Source organism: Piliocolobus tephrosceles, chromosome 13 (genome assembly GCF_002776525.5).
Source record: "Piliocolobus tephrosceles isolate RC106 chromosome 13, ASM277652v3, whole genome shotgun sequence".
Taxonomy (NCBI): domain Eukaryota; kingdom Metazoa; phylum Chordata; class Mammalia; order Primates; family Cercopithecidae; genus Piliocolobus; species Piliocolobus tephrosceles.
This window is the reverse complement of record NC_045446.1, coordinates 11,944,790-11,954,302: the sequence shown is the minus strand read 5'-3', so window position 1 is coordinate 11,954,302 and position 9,513 is coordinate 11,944,790. Positions and strand designations below refer to the sequence as shown.

Below are 9,513 nucleotides of genomic sequence, written 5' to 3'. Positions count from 1 at the left end.
CAGATGAAAAACGGGAAAGGGAAGAGATTGGGGAAGGAATGTAGGTCCCAGCACCCCGCCACCCCCGCAGAATGGACCCCAGACAGGACTGCCATACATCTGCCTTTATTATAAGCAGCAGGCGGGACACTTCCAGCAACAGTAAAAAAAAAGTAATTTACAAAAGCAGGGGTTCAGTGAAGCCATCTGGTTGTTACCTAAAAGAGGAGAGGGGTATCAAAATAAGACCAATGGCCCTTCTTTCTACCTTCTCTCCCTGCACCCCTGTGCTCCTGGGGCAAAGGCTGTCGAGCACACGTCTTTGAGGATGAGCCACCAGAGCTGATTCCCAGTGGCCTGTTTGATGGATTGTCTGCAGCAAGTTTTAAGCCCCGGATCTTGACCCCCTTTCAGCCAGCCAACTTTCCAGCAGCCTCTCCAAGTCGCTGGGGTCTGACTTCTAAGAACATAAATGTACAACCACGGGAAGCCTGCGTTCACACTCCTACGTGGTACATCCCAAAGGCAGATCGAGGCCTTGGGCTATGTGAGCTCAGAATCGACAAAGTCACATTTGGCTCAAGTCTGTATGAGGGGCAGGGAAAGAGGCACAAATGTCTAGTGTCCCTATCCATTCAACTGAGTCTGTCTCCATCAACCAAGGGGTCATGCTGGTAAGAGCTTTAAGGACCCTGCTGACCTTCCTATGGGGAGGCTTCCCTGGCTCATGCATTCATCCCATCGCAGCTCTTACCCTTGGGTGCTCACACGTAGATGCCAACCCAGAGCAGCAGGAAAAGGACTCCAAAGCCCATGAAGAGTGAGGCCACCAAAGAGATGAGGAGCTCTTTATAGATATCACGAGTGTACTTGGTAGAGGTGACCTCGTAACTGGGCACAGCAGTTAAGGCAAAGTGAAGGGATGGACTGTGGAGTGCAGAGCCCAGCCAGTGGCACTCTGAGGAGAAAGGTATTGGCTCAATGCCTTCTGGGAGGCCTAACCAGCCCAGAGCAGCCAGGCAGAGGGGCCTAAGAGATGCCCTGGACTCTGGTGCTCCACTGCCATGAAGAAAATAAGACCCAGAGGAGTTAGGTCACTTGCCCCAGGTCACATAGATCATGACGGTCGGAGCTGGGACTATCCCTCAGACCTCCCGACACCTGAGTGCACCCTTCCTTATACCACCTTTCCAACTGTAGCACCCCCATTCCCCACCTCCACTCCAGCCAGACCACCTCCCTGCTCACTATCCTGAAAATCCAAAGGACAAACTGAGCTCACCTGAACTTGGGAAATAAGGCCATAACCTGCTCCTGGGCATAACCAGCCCTCCTCCCCTCCTTACCTTCTCCCAGCCCCAATCCAATGTACAAAACTGGCAGGGTCCATGTACTTGGCATGGTTTCTCCCTCAGCCTCCCAAACCACTAATCACTGGTCCTCTGGCTGCTCAATGAAAGGATACACGAAGAACCAGGCGGTGAAGAACATGCCGATGGCCAAAAGCACCACAGTCAGATGGGGGAAGACAGCCGGGTTCACTGGGCTGGTGTATCTGCTCATGGCCTCGAGCTCCTAGGGGAGGGCAAGAGATCAGAGCTATCAAAGAATTCCATGATTTCAGCCTGGAGAGAACATGGGGTTATCAAGGAGCCTGGTGCTGCTGTGAAACGGAGGCTGATTTTGGCCTGGAAATGTAGCTGCAGATCAATGGTCCTTATCATTTTCTGAGGCCAATGATCTGACCACTATGAAAATGTGACTAAAGGTACGAACTCTCTGCCTGAGAAAAACCACATACAAGAAAAGGTTTGCCTACAATTTCCGGAGCTTTGCGGACCAGTGTCTATAGACACCAAGCTGAGAACGCCTGCTATAAGTCACTGACTGGTGGTACCCAGATCTCAATTTTTTATTTTTATTTTTTTTGACAGAGTCTCACTGTCACCCAGGCTGGAGGGCAGGGGCACGATCTCGGCTTACTGTAACCTCTGACTCCTGGGTTCTAGAGATTCTCATACCTCAGCCTCTTGAGTAGCTGGGACTACAGGATTACAGGTGTGTGCCACCACACCTGGCTAATTTTTGTATTTTTAGTAGAGATGCGTTTTTGCTAAGCTGGCCAGGATGGTCTTGAACTCCTGACCTCAGGTGATCTGCCTGCCTCAGCCTCCTAAAGTAGTGAGATTACAGGTGTGAGTTGTCACACACACCCTCAATTTCTTTCTTTTTGAGACAGAGTCTTGCTCTATCGCCCAGGCTGAAGTGGTTGAAGTGCCTGGAGTGCCGTGGTGCGAACTCGGCTCACCGCAAGCTCCGCCTTCTGGGTTCAAGTGATTCTCCTGCCTTAGCCTCCGGAGCAGCTGGGATTACAGGCGTGAACCACCATGCCCGGCTAATTTTTTGTATTTTTGGTAGACACGAGGTTCCACCATGCTGGCCAGGCTGGTCTCGAACTTCTGACCTCATGATCCGCCCGCCTCAGCTTCCCAAAGTGCTGGCATTACAGGCGTGAGCCACGGAGCCTGGCCCTCAATTTCTAATTCAGTATTTTCCTCACTACCTATACTATTATGGAATCTTGTGAGCTACAGGGAAGGCATTCAAGTTCTGGTTCTACTGAGTAATCTGAGTCTGAGTAAAGTGACTGTATTATCTATTTCACAGGACTGATGTATAAGAAAGATGATGAATCAAAACTCTAGTGCCTGGCAGGGAGTATTTTGCTCAATAGGTATTTGCTTCCTTCCTAAGGTTGTAGGGAACATGATGACATAATGCCTATGAAAGAGGGCTGTAAACGTAAAGATCTGTACAAATGTTAACTTCATTGTCACCCGTCAGCCAACGCTTCTAAAATCCAGAACATAACAACTCTAGAGAAGTAAACTGCCCCCATTGTTCTGAGACACTGGAATTGAATTCAGTAAACAATCACGGCCCCCTTCCCCCAAAATGATAAAGACAATCACTGCCATTTATTGAGCTTCCAATTACAGCCCCTCTGTTTGGCACTGGAAACACAAAGATGAATAGACATCATCCCAGAGCTAGAGGCGCGTCAGACGGTGGTCACTAGGAGGCGCGGCCGCAAACAAAGGAGTCCATGGAACGTGTACAGAGGCTGTGGGCGCTCCTAGGAGAGTCTGGCCAAGTGCCTCAGAGTTGGAAGTGCCTCACCAAGAAACAACATTTGCCCAGGGCATTGTAGGATGGGCACGGGTTCGGCAGAAGAACTTTCCAGATAAAGATAACATACCACAGATAACAGATATACAAACTGGAAGGTATTCAAAATACGCCCCACGCCTCTCATCCTTAGAAATCGCGAGCTCAGAAACCTAAGGAGTTCATGGCAAGGGGCTTCCCCCTTTCCCACCCTTCAGCCCAAGCCAGAGTTTCCAGGAGCGTCTAGCCCTCTGGATCTCTGGTGTCTGAGGAGAGAAGCGCCGTGTGTATCAGACCCCGAGGGGTCCTCGCTTCTCCGTCGGGAACTCCCCTTAACCCTCTCACCATTTTGCCCCGCGCAGGCTAATCCGCCGCTCCGCCACCGGAAGCACACGTCGGCAGGAGCAGGCACCTAGCACAACTGGAAAAGGAAGTGCCTCCGGCGCAAGTGGCATTGGGGGACTTGTAGTCCTGCGATTTCGGGTGTAGCGGGAGCAGGGGCCTGCTGGGACCTGGTGTGGGTGGAGTAGGGACAAGCGGTGGAGAAGGGTACGCCACGGTCGCTGAGAGACTCTGTTCTCCCTGGAGGGACTGGTTGCCATGAGAGCAGCAGTCTGAGGAGACGCAGCCTGCACTACACTCCCCAAGAGGCTGTGCGTGGCGGGCAGGTCACGTGATGGAAGCGCGGGCTTTGGAAGGCGGCTGAGCGTAAGGCGACCCGCCGCTAAGCTGAGGAGGGAGAGCGGGCTTAGGAACCGCCTGCCCGGGGCAACCCTGAACCAAGCTTTAGCCGCCAAGGCCTCGTGTCTCAAAGGCCAGGTGAGACCCTATGGGAAGCGCCTCCGGGAGCGACGGGGTCCGCTTGGCGCTGGGGCCGTGGGGAGCCGGGGTCTGGAGTGCGCGTGATATGCAGACAAGCGGTCCCGCCACTTTTCCCCCTGTGAGCCGTGGGCCAGTCGCGTAAGCTCGGAGCCTCTCTTTCCTCCGTTGTAGAAAGGCAGTAATAAGTTCCACCTTATGGGGTCGTGTTGTATTTTCCCTAAGACCTTGGACGAGAAAGAGTTCTGACACTTGAGTTGTTTAGCCGCTTTCCTGCCTGCCTGCCTGTCTGTGGGACGCCGCGAGGGGATCAAGGGCTACACGGCCTGGTCCTCAGTCCACACTGCAGCAGCGCCGCCGGCTTGAGGCAAGAGCCGAGGGGTTGAACAGGCCTGGAGAGGGGACGTTAGGAGTTTCCGTCTGTTGTCTCAGTTAACCCTGGTAGCAACCCTGAGAGACAATCATGGTAATCGTTCTTCATAAACCTCAGTGGCTTGGTAATGTCACACGGATGGGAAATGCCGCGCCTGGATTCAAGGCCAGAGCTTTCGCCGTTGCAATTCACAGGGGAATTATTCATATTAATCAAATGAATAATTCATTATCAATTAATTATTAATTGAGTAATAATCCAGGGATGGACCTGGAAGGACGCGTGAAAGGATGGCGAGAGGAGGGCACAGCTAAGGAAAAGTGGGAAAAGGCGGGCCTTATTCCAGCTTTCTGTTGAGATCCCAGAATGTAAGGTTAGGTTGGGAACCAGAACATGAAAGATCGTGATGCCATGCTGAAGTGTTTGGACTGAATTAGAAGGAAGAATTGAACAGTCATTGATGCTCTAGAAAGAACCCTGTGAAGGAAGAATGGGAACAATGAAAAGTCCTGGTGGAGTCTTCCGTTTCTTCTTTCTCTTTTCTTTTGTTTTGTCTTCTTTTCTCGACAGGGTCTTGCTCTGTTGCCCAGGGTGGAGTGTGGTGGCACAATCATAGCTCACTGCAGCTTGGAACTCCTGGGCTTACGTGATTCTCCCACCACGGCCTCCCAAAGTGCAGGGATTACTGGCCAGTGCCTCTGTGCCTGGCCCTGGTAGAGTATTTCTTGGAGTATTGGACACATACCGCCAGTGGGTACAGGATGAGTTTTTATTTTTTGAGACGGAGTCTCACTATGTCGCTAGGCTGGAGTGCAGTGGCACGATCTCAGTTCACTGCAGTCTTTGCCTCCTGGGTTCAAGCGATTCTCCTGCCTCCGCCTCCTGAGTAGCTGGGATTACAGGTGTGCGCCACAACACCCAGCTAATTTTGTGTGTGTGTGTGTGTGTATTTTTAGTAGAGATGGGGTTTCACCGTGTTGGCCAGGATGGCAAGATGATTTTAAATTGCACCTCCTAAAAATCCTTTTTAATAGCTATACATTTAACACATATTAAAATATAACTAATAGAACCCAAATATTATTGCTTATGTGTTTTCCAGTTTAGTTTTTTAAAAAAATACTAAGTGAATGAAAGTACAGGTTTTAGTTGGAAGTGGCAAAAATCGTGAGGGTGATTTGGGAAACACTGCTATCTGGGAAACACTGAACTCTGAAGTGCAATACTCTTTTGAGCCCAGTGACTACAGCATGCCAGACCCCTAAATCAGGACCTGGGGAGGAGCCATGGAGTTAACATTTCAGACTCAGTGGTGGAGAGAAAACGCAAAGGGAAAGACTTGAAACTCTAGCAACATCATAATAAAAGTAGAAACTCTTATGTGCTGAGGCGATGATGAAGAGAGTTTAGAGAAGCTTGTGAGAAAGCCACATCACCTCTATTCAGATATGTTTGCAATCCTTTTTCAAGACTGCCTTATCAGTCAGGGTTCTCCAGAGACTCAAAACAAGTCAGATCTATTTGTTTAGCTGGTATTTGCCTGTCTTTCAGGTCTGCCATTATGGTCCCTGGACTCCTCAAGCTGGGCCGGGCACCCTGGCCTTCTGTGGTCATTGATAGAGACCCATGTTGTAGGGTTTTTTGGTATAATAAATAATGCTGCTACCTTAGAATATCAACAATATCTTATTTCTCTAAGCACCTGGTTCTATTTCTGGTACTCATTAAGCCTTACTATTGAGTAAATTATCCTGCTAGACTGAGTTTTTTGAGAATGGGGACTTTGTCTTGTTCGTCTTTAGCAGTGCTGACTTGGTGTCCTTTTTGTTGTGTGGAATTTAGTTGAAGGCATGAAGTTGGTGAGATAACACCAATTATAACCCTTCTTCTTTCCTCCATCTCTGACTTGCCTTTCTTTTTTAGTCATTCCTCTTCTGTGTTGCCATGGGAATTCAAGGCCTGGCCAAACTAATTGCTGATGTGGCCCCCAGTGCCATCCGGGAGAATGACATCAAGAGCTACTTTGGCCGTAAGGTGGCCATTGATGCCTCTATGAGCATTTATCAGTTCCTGATTGCTGTTCGCCAGGGTGGGGATGTGCTGCAGAACGAGGAGGGTGAGACCACCAGCCACCTGATGGGCATGTTCTACCGCACCATTCGCATGATGGAGAATGGCATCAAGCCTGTGTATGTCTTTGATGGCAAGCCACCACAGCTCAAGTCAGGTGAGCTGGCCAAACGCAGTGAGCGGCGGGCTGAGGCAGAGAAGCAGCTGCAGCAGGCTCAGGCTGCTGGGGCCGAGCAGGAGGTGGAAAAATTCACTAAGCGACTGGTGAAGGTCACTAAGCAGCACAACGATGAGTGCAAACATCTGCTGAGCCTCATGGGCATCCCTTATCTTGATGCACCCAGCGAGGCAGAGGCCAGCTGTGCTGCCCTGGTGAAGGCTGGCAAAGTCTATGCTGCGGCTACCGAGGACATGGACTGCCTCACCTTTGGCAGCCCTGTGCTAATGCGACACCTGACTGCCAGTGAAGCCAAAAAGCTGCCAATCCAGGAATTCCACCTGAGCCGGATTCTTCAGGAGCTGGGCCTGAACCAGGAACAGTTTGTGGATCTGTGCATCCTGCTAGGCAGTGACTACTGTGAGAGTATCCGGGGTATTGGGCCCAAGCGGGCTGTGGACCTCATCCAGAAGCACAAGAGCATCGAGGAGATTGTGCGGCGACTTGACCCCAACAAGTACCCTGTGCCAGAAAATTGGCTCCACAAGGAGGCTCACCAGCTCTTCTTGAAACCTGAGGTGCTGGACCCAGAGTCTGTGGAGCTGAAGTGGAGCGAGCCAAATGAAGAAGAGCTGGTCAAGTTCATGTGTGGTGAAAAGCAGTTCTCTGAGGAGCGAATCCGCAGTGGGGTCAAGAGGCTGAGTAAGAGCCGCCAAGGCAGCACCCAGGGCCGCCTGGATGATTTCTTCAAGGTGACCGGCTCACTCTCTTCAGCTAAGCGCAAGGAGCCAGAACCCAAGGGATCCACTAAGAAGAAGGCAAAGACTGGGGCAGCAGGGAAGTTTAAAAGGGGAAAATAAATGTGTTTCCCCATTATACCTCCTTGACCCCAGAATACCCTTAAGAGCTACAACTAGAGAAACCTTCACAGGGGCGGAGAGAGGATTCTAAGGCTTTTCTAGTGTGACCCTTTTCAGTAGTGCTAGTCCCTTTTTTACTTGATCTTAATGGCAAGAAGGCCACAGAGGTACTTTTCCTTTTTTAGCTCAGGAAAATGTATCAGGCTCAAACCACTTCTCAGGCAGTTTAATGGACACTAAGTCCATTGTTACATGAAAGTGATAGTTAGCAACAAGTTTTGGAGAAGAGAGAAGGAGATAAAAGGGGGAGACAAAAGATGTACAGAAATGATTTCCTGGCTGGCCAACTGGTGGCCAGGGGGAGGTGATGGTGGACCTAGACTGTGCTTTTCTGTCTTGTTCAGCCTTGACTCACCTTGAGAGAGAGCTATCAGGAAGGTGCTTCTTAGCAGATGGGAGGAACTGCTGAGAGAAGATAGGCAGAGAGCTGGAGCCCCTGGAGTTGACTGTGTCTGTGTTTATGACTGATTATTGGCTATGTCTTGGGTGGGCAGAAACTCGAACTTGCTATATAATTTGTGTCTGGTTATTCAGAGGAGTAAGATAGTGATGTTCATCTGGCAATCAGCTGAGTTGAGACTGGGATAAGACACTGGTTTTCACATGCTGTTTTTGTTTTACAGTTATGAAGAAAAAAGATCAATAAAATTATAAAAGTGACCAAAATGTCATGTTCTTTGAGAACATTTGAAAATGTCCTAAGTGACCATGACTCCAAATAGTTTTCCTTTTCACTCAACATGCTGTGTAATTGCACCCGATTAACAATGGGTGGTTTGAGAGTGTCCACAAGATGGCACCATGCTCCATAAAATGGTCATAGCAGATGGAACTTCAGCCATTAGGAGGAAGATGCTTTATTTTATCTTGCTGGGAGAGGAGTTTTAATACCTTGAATAGATTTCTAGATCTCTCATGTGAGATCAAAGGAGTGCCTTTAAGAAAGTCTCACAAGTTAGATCATCTACCTCATAACATCCAAGCATTTACTTTGCCACTACTTGTAAACTGAAAACTGCCATTCAGAAACCATTTTCTTGTTCCTTTTGTAAACTGAAATCCAAGGTATTATTTCCCATAGAGATCACATGTTTTTGAACTTTGAAAGTTTTATAATCCTGAGAAAGCTTGGTGGGGAACTGGCCCATTTGAATGTCCGATGTTTTAGCATTCCTGTCAGGGCCATTTGAAGTTAACATGGACACTTATGTAACCGAAATTTAAGCTGGCAATGTCTTGACAGATTAAACAGGTAGGGAACCTGAAGACCAGTAGTTTTCAAGTTTTTTAATGGAGAAACCTATTCTTCAAGTGTAATCTTATGTGAAATTTCAGTATATACAAGTGCCTCTGGTTGAAGCTGGAATGGGATAAAGTTTACCCAGCAATGGCCTCATAACTAGGGTACTTTTTGAAAACTCTGGTGTTGACAAAAAGTTCTATCCCAAGGGCAGGTAACTTTTGAAACTGATTTTCCCAGATTATACCAAGCCACACAACTTATTTGAGCTCTATTTTCTGATTCAGGTAGATTGCTTCTAAATCTGCAGTAGTAGTGATAGGAACTAAAGATGTAAAGATGGTAAGATTTCTTTTTTTTTGAGACGGAGTCTCACTCTGTCGCCCAGGCTGGAGTGCAGTGGGGCGATCTCCACTCACTGCAAGCTCCGCCTCCTGGGTTAAAGCGATTCTCCTGCCTCAGCCTACCGAGTGGCTGGGACTACGGGCGCCTGCCACCACACCTGGCTAATTTTTTTGTATTAGTAGAGACAGGGTTTCACTGTGTTAGCCAGGATGGTCTCGAGCTCCTGACCTCATGATCCGCTCGCCTTGGCCTTCCAAAATACTGGGATTACAGGCGTGAGCCACCGTGCCTGGCTCTTTTTTTTTTTTTTTTTTTGAGACAGAGTCTCTCACTCTGTCACCCAGGCTGGAGTTCAGTAGTGTGATCTTGGCCTTAACCTCCTGGGCTCAAGCGATTCTCCCACCTCAGCCTCCCAAGCAGCTGTGATTACAGTCTCAGGCCA

At 49.0% G+C, this 9,513-nt stretch overlaps 2 protein-coding genes across 2 annotated transcripts; one reads left to right on the top strand and one right to left on the bottom strand.

Moving 5' to 3' along the window:
- Positions 1–89: 89 nt before the first annotated feature.
- TMEM258 (transmembrane protein 258) lies at positions 90–3,583 on the bottom strand. Its single transcript, XM_023189478.1, has 4 exons — positions 3,493–3,583; positions 1,445–1,554; positions 734–870; positions 90–197 (listed from the first exon to the last, which is right to left on the bottom strand). The coding sequence occupies exons 1-3, from the start codon at positions 3,493–3,495 to the stop codon at positions 744–746; spliced, it is 240 nt and encodes a 79-aa protein (XP_023045246.1). The 5' UTR covers positions 3,496–3,583; the 3' UTR covers positions 90–197; positions 734–743.
- A 31-nt stretch (positions 3,584–3,614) lies between these two features.
- Positions 3,615–8,144, top strand: FEN1 (flap structure-specific endonuclease 1). The gene is made up of 2 exons (XM_023189477.2): positions 3,615–3,966; positions 6,263–8,144. Exon 2 carries the CDS (start codon positions 6,284–6,286, stop codon positions 7,424–7,426), a length of 1,143 nt encoding a protein of 380 aa, XP_023045245.1. The 5' UTR covers positions 3,615–3,966; positions 6,263–6,283; the 3' UTR covers positions 7,427–8,144.
- The last annotated feature ends 1,369 nt before the right edge of the window (positions 8,145–9,513 follow it).

What these genes read in the sequence shown, in the direction of transcription:
- TMEM258 (XM_023189478.1), bottom strand. An exon ending in TTCACCGCCTGGTTCTTCGT is followed by an intron (nt 871 to 1,444) that starts GTATCCTTTCAT and finishes TGCTGTGCCCAG; the next exon opens with TTACGAGGTCACCTCTACCA.
- FEN1 (XM_023189477.2), top strand. Translation starts at nt 6,284, where the DNA reads ATGGGAATTCAAGGCCTGGCCAAACTAATTGCTGATGTGGCCCCCAGT.